The sequence below is a fragment of the Leuresthes tenuis genome, unplaced genomic scaffold, assembly GCF_036924035.1.
Source record: "Leuresthes tenuis unplaced genomic scaffold, fLeuTen1.0.hap1 SCAF_18, whole genome shotgun sequence".
Classification (NCBI taxonomy): Eukaryota; Metazoa; Chordata; class Actinopteri; order Atheriniformes; family Atherinopsidae; genus Leuresthes; species Leuresthes tenuis.
Genome location: NW_027325372.1, coordinates 4,298,276 through 4,316,520, shown reverse-complemented (window position 1 = coordinate 4,316,520; position 18,245 = coordinate 4,298,276). Strand labels below are relative to the sequence as shown.

At 42.6% G+C, this 18,245-nt stretch overlaps 2 protein-coding genes across 3 annotated transcripts; both read left to right on the top strand.

The window, feature by feature from the left end:
• Window positions 1-1,081: 1,081 nt before the first annotated feature.
• On the top strand, window positions 1,082-5,732 carry tapbp.1 (TAP binding protein (tapasin), tandem duplicate 1). The gene is made up of 8 exons (XM_072369840.1): window positions 1,082-1,269; window positions 2,429-2,620; window positions 3,073-3,321; window positions 3,400-3,759; window positions 3,874-4,197; window positions 4,599-4,700; window positions 4,857-4,885; window positions 5,000-5,732. The coding sequence occupies exons 1-8, from the start codon at window positions 1,209-1,211 to the stop codon at window positions 5,009-5,011; spliced, it is 1,329 nt and encodes a 442-aa protein (XP_072225941.1). The 5' UTR covers window positions 1,082-1,208; the 3' UTR covers window positions 5,012-5,732.
• Window positions 5,733-6,345: 613 nt separating this feature from the next.
• On the top strand, window positions 6,346-17,092 carry daxx (death-domain associated protein). 2 transcript variants are annotated; one of them, XM_072370454.1, is made up of 12 exons: window positions 6,346-6,657; window positions 7,302-7,473; window positions 8,048-8,304; window positions 8,922-9,368; window positions 10,086-10,217; window positions 10,864-10,980; window positions 11,120-11,351; window positions 12,653-12,822; window positions 13,185-13,341; window positions 13,418-13,952; window positions 14,101-14,227; window positions 15,450-17,092. In XM_072370454.1, the coding sequence occupies exons 3-12, from the start codon at window positions 8,065-8,067 to the stop codon at window positions 15,507-15,509; spliced, it is 2,217 nt and encodes a 738-aa protein (XP_072226555.1). In that variant the 5' UTR covers window positions 6,346-6,657; window positions 7,302-7,473; window positions 8,048-8,064; the 3' UTR covers window positions 15,510-17,092. The 2 variants fall into 2 exon arrangements, with proteins under 2 accessions (XP_072226555.1, XP_072226556.1); XM_072370455.1 differs by lacking the exon at window positions 7,302-7,473 and having other exon boundaries at window positions 8,072-8,304.
• The last annotated feature ends 1,153 nt before the right edge of the window (window positions 17,093-18,245 follow it).

The window sequence follows — 18,245 nt, the reverse complement described above, 5'->3', positions numbered from 1 at the left end:
GTGATTATTTGGACAAGGCAGAATTAATGAGTCACCTTGATTTTAACTTAATAAACTTAACTCTTCTGTTTCTCTGCAAACCCTGTTTCTGCTTTTCTGGTATGTGCTAAAACAACAAACTAATAATTGGTTTTAACAACAGCTATGCTATTTCTGATCATGGTTGCACTTGTAGAAGTCTCTGACAGTGTTAGAGCTCCACTACTGGCCTGAACAGCGCATATCCCAGAGCGCCTTTCTTGGAAATCACGTGATGAGTCTGTTTGGTTTTGTTTTTGTGTGCATGACATCAGACGCACACGCCAGGCAGGCAGACATGTTTGTTATCTGATCTGTCCCCACCAGATCAGTATTTTGTCCTCCTAGTTTTGCCACATTTATTTGGTGACAGAAGAGCATCAGTAAACATTCAGCCATGTTAGACTCAAACATGAACACCCTTTAATACATTTTTAAACACCTACATATTGCTTCTGTTCTAATAATGTAAAAACAAAATGTAATGTCAAGACAGATATATTAATTTACCATGTTTACACATGATTTTTAACTTAAATGTATCCACATGCGGCCTTTTTGTTTTCCTTGTCCTCATTTCACCCCGTTTTCACCGGCCGGAGTCTAATCCTGATACCTCACAACCTTTGATGTTCACTTGCTTCTCCCTTTAATCTTTTTTTTCTGGATTTAATGTATCAAGTGAGCATAAATCAGCAATCTACATATTCTAACCAACAGTAGCCAGGAAAAATATCTATCTCCGGACATTTTGTTACAAATAAGCAAGCTTAGGAAGTAAGGAAAGGAAACGTAGGTGTGAGTAGTGAACGCGTCCCGATCCAGTACTGCTGATATTGTTTGGCATTTGGCGCCCTCTTGTGGTTGTAATGTGGAACTGGTTGATCTACTGATTAAACTATTGTTGAAATATGTTAGTTAAAACTTATTTTTTTCGGGTTCCAATTATTTATATATTTCTTGCATAAGTGTATTTTAATGGTAGCCTTGCAGTGAAGTATTTACTTTTGAAATTATGACTGAAATTAGTATTTTTTACCCAGCTAGCTCACAATGTATGAGAAAGTGAAACTAAACATGAGGTCTGGCTTGCAGGGGAAAACCAGCGAGCCTCTCACTCGCTTTCGTCCACTTAGTGCTGACTTTATCTGTAAAGAATAGACCCGAAAGCAGAGGGAACATTACCAACCATGACGAACTTTTCTACGATTTATAAACTATCCCTGGTTGCCGTTGCCTGCCTCATCCACGGTAAGCTGAATGCGCTAATTTCTGTTTTATTGCACTGACAAAATACAGCGGGATACAGAAGAATTACCTTTATGCGTACAGTAATGTTCCATATGTCATAATACGTACGCCAATTTACGTTTATATACGACATATGCATGAACGAATCAGCACTGGTGGCTTAAAGTGTAAAGCTGCTGCACATTAAAGCGATTTAAAGAGTGGAAATGTGTGTTTAGTGAGTCATGTACATGCCGAATCTAACATAAGGTCAAGTAATTTGGTAAAAAGTTTAAATTAATGTTTTAGCCGTACGTTTGTTTGTGCTTACAGAGGATAATGTTAAAATTAGTCATTTTAAAATGGGAGTTTGGTGTAAAGTGTCGTAACGACATATAAAAAAAACTGATATTTCAGCCATTTTTTTTTAGCTAAACACGGTTTTGTTTACTTAAGTTTGTCATTTGATTAAGATTCTGAAAATACCATGAATAAGTAAGGTGTAAATAGATTTTAAAAACTGGCTTCTGTCAGTGTCGATTAAATCAGTTTGCTCTTTGTAAAACATTGAAGCTTTTACTTCTGTAAGGTCTAATGTTGCATTTTATGTCTTACGTTTATTTTGCCATTTGATCTTTTGTCCTCCACTTGTTCAGTTTCCTCAAGTGTTTTAAGGACACACTGCACACCATGCTGAGATATTTTTTCAGCTAATAGCTCTTTGGGAATCACCTTGTTGCTGCAGAAATCCTATTTTCTGTCTGTCAAACTGTGTTATCTTTGCTGTTTTTCATAGATGCAACTAAAGAAATGGGAACAAATGATGTGTATTTGTGACAGACTGCCAGTAAAAAAGTGCCTAAAGATCCAATTTAAAATGGCTTCTTTGCTAAGTTGTCTGTTATTGTTCAAGACGACGTTAAAAGATTGTAATAAAGTCTTAATGCTAAGAAGCAAAATATAAAGAAATGATCGGCACATACACATTTTTTAAGCTGATACTGTGAAGGTTCAGGAAGGATCCACACAGAAGTTCTAATTCTTTTGAAAATATCCAAGCAGCCCCAGCATGTTATCGTGGAATATATTGTGATCATGTAAAGTAATCCGACTGTAACGCTCTTGTTTTGTGGTGTGGGTTTACTCACTGTCAGTGTCTTGTTGAATCTTTTGGCTGAAGCCTGCAGCAGCAGCTGTCCAGTGTTGGAGTGCTGGTTCGTGCAGGAGAAGGTGGGTCGAGGAGGAGGTTTAACCGGGGCGACAACGCAGGAGAAAGCCCTGCTTCACATCAGAAGGGACGCACAAAGCCAGGGAGCAGAGTCCCAGCGGGCCCCATCAGACATCAACCCCGACAGAGTCTACACTTTCACTGGTGAGCAGCATGGGTCTGAACAGGGTGTGGAGCCACACATTCATCTGATTTCTCCATACTTTGGTGTGGGTCCTACAGATAGCCTCCGTGAGACACTTTTCCAGCAGCCTTTTGGCTTTTCCAGGTGATCTGTACTAAACTACAGATGGGTAGTTTGCTCAGTATTCTCCTGGCAGCGGACTCATTGTGAGAGAGGTCTCTAGTTATTGTCTTAAAGTCGAACCCAGAGGTCCACAAACCTTTGTTCCACACAGATATGTAATATTTGATCATTTTCCTCAATAAATAAACACAAAGCGTGTTCCTTTTGTCTATTTATTTGATATTTTTAAAAAGCTTTTAGGTTTCCTGGTGATATTTAAGGTCATATTGATGCAGAATTCTCAAATATTCTGAATCCACTCTTTGTGTCCACGTGAATGTGTTTTAACCTCACATCCTCCACGTCTCAGATCCAGCTGCCACTCTGTGCCAGCATGCTCTCAACCCTCCCAGAGGCTCAATCAAGAAGCCCCTGTGTGAAGTCAACCCCTTCCTGCCGCAGCCCTCCAGCCTCAAATGGGTCACCACACTCACAGAATCTGCCCTGAGCCCCGTCTACCTGGAGGCTGAATGGTTTTCGTCCTCCTTCCAGGGCCTCAATGATCAGCTGGGTGTTTCTGCCATCACACGAGCTCCCACGGGATCTAAAGAGCACGATGGTAAAGATGTACGCTAATTAAAGTGAACGATGATTGATGTTCATCGTTGTATCTGAGTTATGCGGTTGGTTTCCTCAGTGATCCTGAGCGTGTCCAGTAAAACCATGTCTGCGCAGTCCAGACTCGGGGTTCCCGTGACGCTGGACTGCGGCTTCTGGGCCGACCCTTCCTCGCCACTCTCCTCGACGGGCTTTGCTGTCGAGTGGCGTTACCAGTTCAGAGGTGATGGACGAGTTGTTCTGGCCTACGACGGCAAGACTGACCGTGTGGCCGATAGTCATGAAGAGGGGGCAACGATGGACTTTGAGGGTTTGCATGAGAGGGGAAACGTGTCCCTGACCCTGCAGGAGGCGAAAGTGCGTCACTCTGGGACGTATATCTGCACGGTGTATCTGCCGTACCTGCTGGCTCAGGTTGCCATGGAGCTTGAGATCGTAGGTGAGCGAAAAGATTTCTCATGTCTCTACTTTACTGAAATAAACTGGTGATTCTGTTAGAAACTGTGATAAACCAGACTAACAACGCTAACTTTCTATTTTCTCCTTTACCCAGAACCTCCATCCCTCTCCATCCACCCCTCCCCGCTGCCGCTCGCCGTTCCAGGTCAGACCGTAAACATCCAGTGTGAGGCGTCCGGCTTCGCCCCCCTGCCTCTGGAGCTGAGCTGGGAGTTTAAGGGCGCAGATGGGAAGTCCAGGCCTCTGGGAGCAGGCAGCGTATCGGGCCACTGGCAGGCCTCGGACGGCACCTTCATCCAGAGCACCAGACTGGAGCTGGACACATCGAAACTGGACCTGGGCACAGGAGGGGAGATCAGCTGTGTGGCTGTTCATGCAGGAGGCACACGGCGGGCCAGCGCGATCCTCAGTGTCATCGGTAACCTTCACTGAGCTTCTAACTGAATTCATGTGGAGAAGAGCGTTTTTTCCACATCTGAATTGAACGTTGAGAAAAGGCCAGATATAGATTATTATGACTCAGTTTTAGAGTTTCTTTTACACCTAAATGTTGCTTCAGCAGCTGTTTAGTGACAGACATGTCTCTAACTTTATATTATCAACTCTCAGATGCATACAAGCACCTTTTCCTGAGATCATATCACCCAATCCTGGCTTTAGCTGCTTTTGGTTACTTTATGATATAAAACGATGAAAACACACAAACAATTAAGTCATGATCTGATTGCACCTACGCTCCGAGATGACAGGCTGGTAGGATGAATTATTTTAAAACTAATTCAGGAAAAGATTGAATAAAATCAGTTGTTTTCTTTCCAGGGTTCAGTGGCCCCTCCATTGAGGACTCAATGGCGATGGTTGGAGTGGCGTTAGTGCTCTACGGCCTCATCAAGTTCGTCTCATGGACCTTCACCAGCTCAGGTAGCGTTTAATCACTCCAAGATGCAGACAGTCCTGTCACTAATAGGATATACTATGTTAGAAAACAAAGAACAGCAAGTAGAAGATTAACTTTGTATTTAAAGAGTGCATCTCTGATTCTGATTCTTTGTCTTTTTACTGCCTTGTCATTTTTAGGCTCAGATACGGCCGGAACACAAGATAAGGTAATGTCACTTTTCTGACTCTTTAGAGATAAAAAAAAAGCCTTTTTGCTAAAGATACATCTGAGCTGCTACTTTGTGCTTCCTCTTATAACGTTCTCCTTTTCCCCCTCACAGAAGGAGAAGTAAAGACGAGTGAAGTCAGCTGAAGTTTGTCATTAAACCACTGAATATGGGATGTAGCAGCAGCTCTCCAGACCTCCTTCTTCTTCTGCTGATGATGTTGTTGTTTCTGTACAGCCGGTATGGTCAGTGAAGCTGTGTGGATAGACCATAAAAGTTGTGTTTTCTTTTTCTTGAGTTGCTGAACTTTGGGTCTACTGGTGTTTTTGTAGTTAAAGCCACTGTTTGACGTGGAGAAATTTCTGAAATTAGCTTCAGCTTACTGTAAATGTTGAGATGTATGTCTTTAAAGTTATGGAGCTGTTTTATCAGGTTGGCTCCCTTTGTTGAATTTAAGATCACAAACGGTGAAAAGGTGCAAAAAACTGAGAAGTTCAGATTGGAAATGTTATCAAGTCATGCTTTCCACTTTAATGTCATTAGTCAGACGAGTTTTGTGTGTTTTAATCATGAAATCATGAAATTAATCATGAATATTTGACTACTGTCCAAACTGACAGTAAAGATCCTGCTTTTGTAAATACAGAGAATGAAACGGATGTGTTTTTTACTTTGTTGTTAAATTTGTTTGTAAGAAAGATGCTTTAATGATGCAACAATTTACTGAAATGAAAGAAATGTGAAGAAAGTAGCACAAACAGCATTTTTCCTGCTGCATGTTGAATTAAAAATCTGTTTCAGAATGAAATAAACTGCATTTTAATTTAAATAAAAGTACTTATTGAAACAGTTGCCTCTTTAATAGGCTTCATTGTTTAACCCATAAAGACCAGATGCTGTAGATTATATATATTACTTATATATTTACTTACTTTTTATCATTATTTAACACGCATACAGATTTTTGTTCATATTGATAATCGTGGAATATTTAAAATGATGTGAAATGAATACAAAATTAATCTTATCTTTAGCATTTATTTCCATATTTCCTTTTTACATCTGTCACACAATCTGAAAGAACGCCAACTCATTTTTTTTGTGAAAACAACATAAAATTCGAGTCTTCATTTTTGTTTAAGCAAATAACACACAGCTTATCATCACGGAGACATTAAATGTAATGCACCAGGATACATATTACACAAACAGGTTCTGAAATTGAACTGAAATGTTTTACACTGTTACACTTTCCGGAAATAAGATGTTTTCTTTTACTCCGGTCTTCCTATTGTTCATCAGTGGGTGGCGCTAATGCATCTCCAAGTAGCTGTCAGCCACCAACAATACGAGAAGAAGAAGACGTAGCCCGCTTATCACTGAGCAAGTCGTCCAATGGCAGACGGTATTACTCGTCATTAAATATCGACCGTCCAATCAGAGGTATCAATGCTGATTGCAGTTTAGCGGGTACACTTTTGGTATCGAGTCGAGAGCATAGCTAAGTTTGCGAGCCTTGTTTTGATGAGCAGGATGTATGTGTGATTAAAATTCTGATCGTACAATTTCTCGATTTTTAAAAAATATTTAGTTATGTAATTCAAAATAAACCAGCAGCCTTCTCTAATCTGTACGTTTCTTTTTACCAGAAAAAGTCACAGTATTTACTAGCTGCTAATGCTAATGTCGGCTAACTGAAAGCATTTTCACTATGTGCTGCTCTGGAGCGTTTTTCTCCTTTGTTATCACGTCAAGCAGTTCATAGATAAGCGGTGAGTGCATTGTAGTATGTAGTAAACTGTCTTTCTTACTGTGTGTTTACACCTAATTAGGCTTTTGTGACATTCTGAATCATCAGTCCTTCAGTTTCACTTCTCACCTCAAGTGTTTTGCTGATGTCTTGTTTGTCCCGTGGCTGTATAATCGTAATGCTGTCCCTTCAGCATGGCAACTTTAGTTAGAAGCAATCTTTAACAAGGATTTGGTGAATATCCTGTTTACTTATCCATACCACAAAATGTATATTACAAGTTCACGAAGGTGTGTTTAAATAGCTTTAAAACCCTTAAAATCAAGAAGATGGGATGTTACGCACATTCATAGATGTACATCTTCTTCCTTGTATACAAACAAACAAGCTAAAACAGGTAACAGCATGGATAAGAAACACAAAACATCACTTCACCCTAATTTACTATCTTTGTAATTAAAGAACACCCAGAATTGTGCTGGAATAAAAAGAAAAACTGGGGCAAGAGTTTTGCCCATTCACATACTGTTGTTTGACTTGATAGTTCTAATAAAATCTATTCACATTTATTGTAAACACTTGATGAATGTAATTTAATACTTTGTTCATCCCTGAAGGAAAATTATATTGCTGCTCTATTAATTGATATATGTGTTATTGTTGTAGATTTATGACTAAAGATAAAAGTCTGACGTACTGTTGGGAAGTTGAAGCGCAGCAGAGCGTGAGGTGTGGCTGAAACCTTCAGAGAGCGCCAGAACTGGATTGGGGCGTTGCTTTTATAGCTTGGCAACAACTGAGCTGATGATGTCGCACTCAGCGTAGGCAGGTAACACAGGTGAGCTCTCTTAGAAGGCAACGTGGACAGAAACTCACAGCCAACAGTTCAGCATCTCTCTGTCCATACAGCATGAAAGCCAAGTAGAGAGTTGTTAGTTGGTCCTAGTTTTCTACTAGAATACTCAGTGTTTATCATCTTGTGCTTCTAACTCTGCTCGGATTAAATGACATCTGTGAAGTAGCACTACGAAGTGTTTATCCAGATGCCAATCAATAATCTGATCATATTTCAGAGCATCTATTGACATGAACCTCTTGGGATTTTGTGGGAGAGCCAAACACAGCTACTTGTTTTTGTTTATAGTGAAGCAATAAGATGATCCTCAGCGGCATTAATGCTCTAGAATCTCTTAAAAACTGTATGTGGTCACTAAAGTTGAACTTTGGAAAAACTTATTTATCTAGTCATATCTGTTCTTACAGTTTTATTCATTAAATATATTATTTTGCTGCGCTGAAGTTTCACCGTACTTCCAAGATATTAAGAACTTAAATGGTTTGATGTTTGTGTGTCATTCTGTACTTTCAGTCAAAGTGATCATCTTCTCCATGTTTGTATGTTCTGAAAACAGAACTATTCTACATTATTATGGCAGTGGCTCCCGCTTCCATGGCAGATAAGATTATAGTCCTTGATGATGAGGATGAGGAGGAGAGCCCTCAGCTTTCTCGCTCTGCCGCCATCTCGTCCTCTGAGCATCAAACCAAAAATGTCTCGCGACTCAAAGCCCGGCAGCCGTCTCCCACCCACATCATCCACTCACCTTTTGCCTCAGCGAAGAAGGACACGCATGTTCTGCAGGCGGAGAATCAGAAGCTGTTCACCGAGGTAAGCCAACATTTCTGTCTCCCAGCGCTGTGCACAGCTTCTCCTCTGTCTCTGTCAGCCTGATGCCATTCCTGAGTGTTTTGTGATACAGAATCATGGACGGAGCATGTCCTCTTTAAACTCTTTTCAGCTGCTCTATAATAGTGGAGACATTCCAACACATTGTGTTATGGATTCAACATCTTGTACTTGACTGAAGCCCTAAAATATTTCCCGCTGTGAACCACATCATGATAAGTCTGGTCTAAATAATCTGCCCTCCATTATTTGTTTCTGATAACAGCTTTACAGTCAGTAAAAGTCCCTATCATGCAGGTTAAAAAGAAATCCAACATCTGGCTTTTTTCTTTAATGCATAAAGTGGTGGAAGTATAACACCTGCAGTGTCAGCTTGTAGCTGCATTTGTAAGTTTAAAAACTCAGTTTTTTACCTAAAGCATCTGACTTGGAGGCTTCCAAACTCTCAGATAACAAAGAGATTTAAAAAGAAGACTTAATGACAGAAAGTCCTGCTGATCTGCAACAAGTTTTCCCTTTCTGTTGTAGTATGTTTTACACACTTATTTGAGCTTATTTACCTGTGTCTGACTTTCTCTTTGCCACATCTTTCCCTCCAGTTTGTGGAGCACTGCTCAGCTCTCACTAAGGACTGCCCCGAGGTCTTGTCCTTCCTCCAAACGAAACATACCAAGGCCTGCCCCGACTACCTGTCCTCCGTGGAGTTCAGGAACACCCTGGGACGATGTTTGACTCGCGTTCAGGCCAACCAGTCCAAAACATTTGTGTATATCAATGAACTATGTACTGTGCTCAGGCAACACGCAGTCAAGAAGAGGCTCAGCCTCACCAAGCTCAAGCCTTCTACCTCCACATCGATCACTCAGCAGTCTACCTCTGTTTCGCTCAAAAGCAACGACGAGGCTACAGGTAAGGTGGACGAAGAGGAAAACAGGGTAAAACCAGCAGCAGAGGAAGAGAAACCTTCCACCTCAGGACTGCAGGACGACAGTAAAGAGGAAGATCCAGAGGCAGAGAAAAAGGCTAAGAGGGCGTCCAGGAAACAGGTTAGTGACGACACTGGATGTTCGATTATTTCTCTTGATTTTAATCCTTTTTAACTTTATCTCTATGGATTTTTTCAGAGTAAGTTAGACTCTGTTTTTAAAGTACATTGAGATGACTTGCTGTGAATTAGAGACACTGAACAGAGTGGAGAATGTGAAGCTGACGTCACACGTCTGTTTACGCAGGAGATGCTCTGAGGCTGTTTGTGCGCTCTCAAAAATCAGTTTCTACTCTTCATAAGAGCTAAACATTTTATTTTATTATAACGTTTTATCATCAATATAGTGACTTATAAAACCCACTGCATATGGCTTCATGAAACAAACACACGACTGAATGTATTAGAATTAACTTACTTTATTAAACTGGTCAGAAAAGGAAGCAGTTGGATTTTTGTGGAGTATCATATTTCTATAAAATGTCGGCTCATTAATAAGCAGATCTCACGTTCAGCAGCGTCATTCATTTCTTCCAGTTTGAGGTCCATCTTCTCTCCTTTTCTTTTCTCCATCTCTTCTTTCTCTATTAGATTTTGTGTTTTTTTTTTTAGCCAAACACAACAGAAAACAACCAGGCAGTAAAGGCAGGAGGTATCAGGGAGAGAAATCCTTAAAAAATGGAGCTCCCGTCCCAACATGGTGTGACTACGTGGAACATTGTCTCTATTGAATAAAAGCAGATCCCTGATTCCTGATGTCTGTTCTGAATTCTCTCAGATCGCCTACCTGGAGAACCTTCTGAAGGTCTACAACGACGAGATCTGCCATCTGCAGCAGGCTGAGCTGAGTCTCGACGACCTGGGAGCTGAAGACTCCACATACATCCAGGAGCACAAACTCAAACGGAAGGTCAGCCCAGAATCCGATGGATGCAGCGTCTCTTAGAATTGGCTTTGTTCTTAGACATTATGTATTCATGTTCTGTATTTTTCTAAATAAGCCATGTTCCTATTTTGTACTTTTCCACTCTGCTCATACTGCGTGATGCATGTCCTTGGATGGTCCAAGACTTTAAGATGGCATAACGGGACTAAATAACTGGGTCAGATTAGGCATCTCTAACGGGTCAGATAGGTCTGGTGCATTAGCTACACGCCTAAAACAACACACACACACACACACACACACACACACACGTTTATCACATCCAAAGGACATGACGAAGACGGTGGTTGGCCTGCTCATGTCACTAAAAACTGGCCAATTATACTCAGTCTGGTGTGAGTACAACCTCTGTGAGATCAATGTGAGTGACATGAATATGAAATGTTTCCGGATGTCGGGCTCGGCCTGACGGGTTTCCTGTGGGAGCCCCGTCACTCCGAGCCCAGCGCTGCCATCTTTTACCTGTGACCACTAATAAATACTTTGATTAACTTAAGATTTCTCCAGCTTGTTCCTGGGCTTCCAATGGAAGAATGGGGCTGACAGTTCGGTCACAGATTAAAGTTGTGACAGCGAGTCTCTCCTCTCCGCTCTTTTCCTTCTTCTCCAGATGATGAAAATCTATGAAAAGCTGTGTGAACTGAAGGGCTGCAGCACTCTGACAGGCCGGGTGATTGAACAGAGAATTCCCTACAGCAGCACTCGTTACCCTGAGATCAACAGGAGGGTGAGCGGCCAGCTGTTGGTTTCACTTTCATTCACGGCATTTTTCTCTAAACCTGAGCTACAAAATCAGGTCGAACAATAACTTCTCAGTGCTTTTATATGGGTGTGAAGGCTCCTGACTGTGTCCCGTCTCCTGTCAGATCGAGCGTTTTATTAACAGTCCCGAGGCCCATCGGAACCCCCCAGATTACCCGGACATCCTTCAGCAGGTGTCGCGCGCCAACGCCCGCCACAACCTGTGCTTGAACAAGAAGCAGCTGAGCCAGATCGCTCAGGATGCCTTCAGGGAAACCGGGAGCCGCATGCAGGAGCGACGCCACCTGGACCTGGTGTACAACTTCGGCTCACACCTCACGGACAGCTACAAGCCCGGTGAGAATTTGGACATGAGAGACGGGGGGCTGGCTTCTACTTTGAGCTCATAGCTACTTTTAAACGTGCTTCTACTTGGTGCAGTGAAAGAAAAGATTAAAAGACATTTTGAATTCCTTTTGAGAGATAAATAGAACAGCCTCAGAGCCTCGGTCAGTGTTCCACGCTGTATGGGAGGTAATGTAGACCCATTTAAGTATCAACTCTGAGATACTCCAGAATCTAGAGCTGGAGTTTGAGGTTGGAAATATCCAACAAATGAATAAAGTAAATTACGTCTGATTGTCCCTGAAAGATGGCTGATCACAGTCACCTTTTAGGTCCATTTTTACTCCTGAATTCAACTGTAAGGAGCAACAAACTGCATGTTGTTGGAGTAGCAGTTCAGTCAGGGTGGGGTTGTGGCACCCCACAGCTGTTCAGGGGTGAAACAGCTGCTTCTGCAGGAGGTTGTGTGAGAAACAGATTAACAAATATTTTTTTAAGAGGACGGAAAGACTGAGAAGTTGACGGGAATCGTTAATTTTAGATTTCTGTGTCCTCGCTGCTCTTACTGCCGACCTGCTGCGTTACAGAGATAACTGTCGCAGCTCCTGTGGCGAGCTGTGAGGCGTCGGGTTTTACTATTTGAGCTTGTTATCACGTCCGACAGCATCTCCTGCTGACCTCAGAGGGCTTTTATGCTCCTCCCAGCTGGAAATATTTGACTTGTTTGTTCGTTCTCTGGTGAGTGACCTGCATCATTATTTTATCAGCTCAGAGCCACATCATCGTTATTTTATTCATGACATGAAAGAAAAGGAGTCTTCGGTTTAGGAGAAACACTTTTATGACCCCTGTGCTCCTCAGAATGTCCTACATGCACCATCTTACACGTTTATATAGTTGGTCTCTGGTTAGATTGGTGTGTTACATCCTAACCTGCACTCACCCTTAACCCAAACCTCTTACTGAGGCGTGTCCACTGCAGAGCTACTTCAGGGTTAGGGTCTGTAGACGACAGTTCTGATCACAGTTTGTCTCGTGCTCTTTAACCACAGTTAAACACAACAGTTGGTGTTGCAACTTTAGTGGGGGAAAAGCTCTTCAGTCCCGCCTTGAAACAGACTCCGAGAAGAGGGCTGAAGATCTACCACAGCTTTAAATTCATCAGTTCATCCACACCTGACTGAACAAAATGTTTTTGTCTACATGTCCCTCCTGCATGATGCAGAGAAAATACATCATTATTTTGTCCTACTTTCTCTGCTCTCATTTCAACTTATCCCCCCCCCCATGCTTACACTCCTCTCCCTCTGAAGCCACAGACCCGGCTCTTTCTGACTCCACTCTGATGCGAAAGCTGCGGTCCAACAGAGAGGTGGCTTTAACCCACCTGGAGGAGGTCATCACCAAATACGCTGTCCAACAGGACGACACCGAGGAGCAGGAGAGGCGCAAACGGCTGGATAAAAACGGCAAGGACAAAGAGGTGAAGCCGGGAAATCATCACATTTTTGGCCTATTAGCACGTAATCTGACTGAACCAATAGGAATCCTGTAAAGTCGCTGAACCTTTGTCAGTAAACTTTGTTTGAGGTCATTGAATCAGTGGCTGCTTATTAATACAGAATATTGTAAATGGAGCCCAGTGGCCATCTTGAAAATACTTACAGTAGGTCTTTGAAGCGGTGAGGACAGAGTAACTACTGATGAAGAGGAAACTGAAATTTAAATGCAGCATAATTAAGTTAATTTTAAACCAGAGGATGTTTAGCTTAGATAACAGGAACCACAGCAGAGCTGTAGTTCCTTTATTCAGCCCCGTCGTGACACAACTTCCTTCTTTTCCAGGCTCAAAAATCAGAAAAGGAAGCAGAGACAAAAGAGGCAAATGGAGTGGCAGCAGCGGAAGAGGAGGAAGAGGACGATGATGAGGATGAGGATGATGAGTCATCAGATCCAGACATAGAGGAGGAGATCCAGGCCAGCACTCAGCAGGATGGGCCAGGTTAGACTGGTTCTGTAAGCTTTGATGATAAAACCAGCCGGTTCTTTTATTCCCACTAATTTTCTTCTGTCTGTAGATGACGATAACGAGGATGATGATGGTAACGAGGCAGAGCAAGCGAGTGAGGGCGACAACAAGGAGGATCAGACGTACGACCAGGCAGGAAGTGTTTCTGCTGGTGAGGAGGGAAGCATGAAAGAAGAAGAGGAGCCGATCACGAGTGGAAGCCCCGTCTCTGATGAAACCAAGTCCCAGATCTCTCCACTGTCCGACATCCCCTCCCCCAGAGACAGCCCCAGCCAATCAGAGCCCACGCAGGCTGACGAGCAGCAGCCTAACGGCGGCCCAGAAGTGGCGCCGGAGCTCGTCGACTCCTCCAACCAAGTTTCAATCGTGCTGGTAAAAACCAACAAAGTCACTGACGTCTCCCCAGCAGCAGCCAATGGGGAGCCTTCACCGGCGCCTCAAACAGTCACTGTAGAGCAGTGCGACACGCAGACCACCAACGGCACGTATCCCAGCGCCCGAGCCACGAGGAGCCAGAAGAGGAAGAGGGACGAAACGACGCCAGGGAACACCAGAAATCTGAAGCGCATCATCATCCGTGACAGGTACGGCGGAAATGTTATGATGTAGTGATGTTCATTTATTTTACTGTCGGGTCCCTTCTCACCAGCAGGATATCCATGAAAGGCCTGAAATTCATCAGATCTGTTAGCTTCTCATTTTCTTTTAGCTGATTTTCTTCTCCCCCCTCAGTGAGGCAGATATCCCCCTGGATATGGGCGTTATTAGCTGCAGTTCTCCGCAGTTCACCCGCGCAGACACTCCGACTCAGGATCTGGTCAGCAGCTCGCAGTCGACGCCGCCTCCCAAAAGGAACAAGGTGGGGAAATGACTTTTTTTATCTTTTTAACTTTATTATCACCTCAAACAGAAATCTGCCCCTAAAGTCAGGTGATCTAGTTCAAAACCGTCTTTCTTCTTTAATCTAGACACAAATCAACTTTTTTAGCATCTGCTTCTCAGTGTTTTTATATCCATCGGCTCCATAAAAGCAAATCATTTGAAAAACTCCAGGTGGACATATTTAAAAACTGTGCACGCTGATGTCTTCCCCGTCAGGTTATGCGCCGCTCTCTCTTCGCTGTGACATCAGAGTGTGCGTCCGCCCCCCCCGACAGGGAGATGGCGCTGTGCTGGCGTTGTTAACAGGACTTTTTGCTCATAAATAACTTCAGTTACTCACTGAAGAACCAAAGAGTCGGGATGTGTGACAGAGCTAAATGTTACACACTCCGACACAGAAGCAGCTTTTAGCCTAAATCTAACGGTTATTCATCGCTGATATGACTTGAAAGTTTAAGTTACGACAGCTTCGAAGCTGTAACTCGCCAACAGTTTGATTCAGTTGACATAATTAACTGAAAGTCATTCATTAATTATCTCAGAAAGAGGTAAATGTGATGAGCTACACATGTTTTCACTGTGTATTCAGCTGAGAACAGCTTCCATGACGCTTACCTCAGAGTGGAAAACAAGCACCGCGTGGAAACCGTCGACGCCTCGCAGCTGCAGCGTGATTCGGGTCACGGCTCAGACGCTCGCTCAGGCTTCCTCTGATCTGTTAAGATGGGAGCCAGAAAGAAAGCGGCGGCGGAACAATCCTGCCTCAACAGGCCGATGCTCCCAGTTTCAGAGCCTCAATGTGTTTACATGAAGAAGGAGGGAAAAACTGGATGAATTAGCATTTCCATCCAGGTGTCGGGTTAGCTTAACTGTCGATGTCACGTGGCGCTGAACAGCTGATCTTTGTCCCACTGCAGACCAAAGCAGATGTTGGGAACTTTTCTCCTCCGTCCTCAGAGGACAAAGATCAGGAAGCATTTGATGCTGAACAAAATGTTTAGTTCGATTTTTATGCTTAAAAACACCAGAAAATGTTGGTTTTTTTCTGTCTTTTTAAGAGAAGCAGACCAGTTTTATCTGTTTTTAAACACTTTAAATCCGCAGCTCACAGCGAGGACATTTTTCCTGAGATAAAAAAGTCACAGAACTGTGTTTCTAACAACTGAACTCAAAATAATTGGTTAAATGTGTGTCTCCAGGTCAACGTGGCGACTCAGTGTGACCCAGATGAGATCATCGTCCTGTCGGACTCAGAGTGACCCTCGCATATTCCAACTCTTCCACCCCTCGTCTCTGCCGGCCCGTAACAGGAGGAAAGAGCTGGATCATTTCTGTCGTTGAGAACTGTGAAAACACTCCTGTAAATCTTTTTAAAGAGTTTTTTCTCGTGTAACTCGCTCACATGTTGCCAAACAGAAGCCAGGGCGCCGGTTTCTGTTCGGGACGCGCTGCTGCCGCTGGACACTCTCAGAAACCAGCTCCGGCAGGATGTCGCCGGCGTGAAGGAGCGTCACACACTGCAGTTTCCATCCTCTCCGAGCAGGAAAGCGCTCGCTGGCGTCAACCTCCACCGTCTCTTTTAGGTTGCGGCGTAGACGCCTTCGATTCTCACTATTCAGTCGTGTGTTTTCTGAACTTTGTGGGCTTTGGGTAAGAATCAGTGCCTGATGCTAGAACTGTGCAGTGGAACGCTTCGCCCGCGTTGGCGGCGCCGCGTCAGCAAACCGCCGCTTTGTTTACATTTTTATATCAACTGAGAGTTTCTTCCGTAAAGCAGAGGGAAGCTTAGTCTATAAAAGGATTTTTCAGATCACGTCTTAGTTGCTTTTGCTATTTATAGTGATTTTTGAGTGAGTGGTTTGTGCTGTAATGTTAGAGATTTGTTTCCCCTCAAAGTAGGTTTAAAATGAAATAAGATGCCCCACTTTATAGTTTCCAGGGAGTTATTTGTCTTTTTCTCACTGTCGGCAAACTGTTCCCATTAATTCTCATTTTTAAGCAGCTTTTTGCCTTAAAAGAAGCGTTGATGCTTGTTTTTCCACAGAATAAACGTGGAAAGAATCATCACGACGCGACGCAGCCGTTCGTTGGCGCCAAACAGGCGAAGAGCAAATTTCTCTAAAGTGATGGACACGGCTCTGTGCCGTGGAGCCTGCTGAATGAGTCAGAATTAAAGAGCGAGACCAGTGCTGTCACAAGCATTAAAACCCAGAGTGGGCTCAGATTAATCCACCTCTGAAAGTAGTCCCAGGTTGAGCATCCAGACATGTTGACGCCCCATTTTTTTCCCGCAGTTTTCGAACAAATCGTTTAATCAGGTTAAGGTTCAGTTTCCCCTGTCGGCACATCTGTGATCGGCCCAAACATTTACCACCAACAGAAAAATCAGTCGGCACCAGTTATGTGGACGTCAACGCTCCGAATGACCCGCTGGGCTCCGGTAACATTATAATCAGCATTATTCCTCAGTGTCGGTGCCACTTTTTACGTCTTTCTTCCTTTTCTTCAGCGCTCTAAGTTTCTTCGTCCCTGAAACATCTCAAGTGTCGGTTTATTGTTGCACTTACCAACTGGAATTTCACTTGTACCCAGTATGTTTAGTTCCCATTAAACCAGGAGCTGTTTGTCCCAGTATAACAGAACTGCTGTGGTGCGGTGATGGATGTTTGGGTCTGTTTCAGTATTTTTACGCCTTCCTTCAGTTTGACCTCACTGGTGAAATTATTTTGGGGTAAAAGCTCTTTTCAGAGTTCTTAATATCACTCTGGCCTCATTTATGCAGAGGAGGAATCCATCATTCACTGTGAATTTTTCCTTTTTTTGTTTTTGATATTAAAATAAATGATAGATTTTGTTATAAAACGGCTTTTGTGTTGCTGATTTGGACCTAAACTTACCTATAAGAGGTTTCTCTATGAGGAGATGCACAAAGTTTCAATGAAAGTTGATCCGGTGCATTTTAATTTGAGCTTTGTGGCTTTAAAACACAATCACTTCCAACTCATGAAGGTGTTTTATTTTCATATTTATCAGCAGAACCTTCCAGTTAATTCTGCAGCTGAATCACAACCAATCCCACAGTTTTCAGTCTTTTCTAAACCCAACGAGGCTCCTGTTTGACCTCAAAGATGTTAGTTAGGAAGCTGCACAACTGGAGAGAAATGTTACCTAATTGTACCGATCACTGGCCTAATGTCCGAGTTTTACTGCTTCTCACATCAGTGGTGATCCAGCATGTCCGTCTGTAACGTGGCTTCTGTTAATGTGCGAGAAAGGACGACTGGCTGGTTAATTAATCGAGGGCTGATGTGAAAAGGGCCCAAAGTTGTCCCCCTCTCAGACTCAAAGAGAAAGAAAACCTGTTTAGTTTCTTTATGGTTGTTCATATATACTTTTGGTGATTATCTGCATCTCTTAGTGGTCATGTTCTAGCATTTTTTTATCATTTTGGTTGTTTTCTGTCTCTGTGAGTTATTATTTATCACTAAGAAAAGAGGTGAAGCAGACAGATGTGACCCAACAACCAGCCAGTCTGGTCCAAAGAGGATTCACAGCTTCCCACCTTTAAAAGTTTCTTTTATTTTTCCTTTGGCAAATGAAGCAAATCAGCCAGTTTTTCACTTGTTAATCACAGTTAAAATAATCACTGAATAATTTATCAAATTAAAGCAGGACAAAGGAATAATTACTTTTATCTTTTATCATCATTAAAGAAGTTCTGTGATGGATTTGAATAATTTTGCACGTATTTTTTATCCCATCTGTGCTTCTTTGGGGTCATTTTGTCTCTTGGGTATATTTACTATTTTTGAGGACAAAAAAAAACAAAGTCCTCCAACTTTTTAACCTTTTTTTGGGATTAATTATAAAATCAATAGAAAAATAGATCAAATTAAATGTAGAAAAGACAATTAATACAGACAGAGGTTGGATATTTTCCCCAAATAATTTATTAGTCCATATTGTAGATACATGTCATAGGTGATTATTGATGA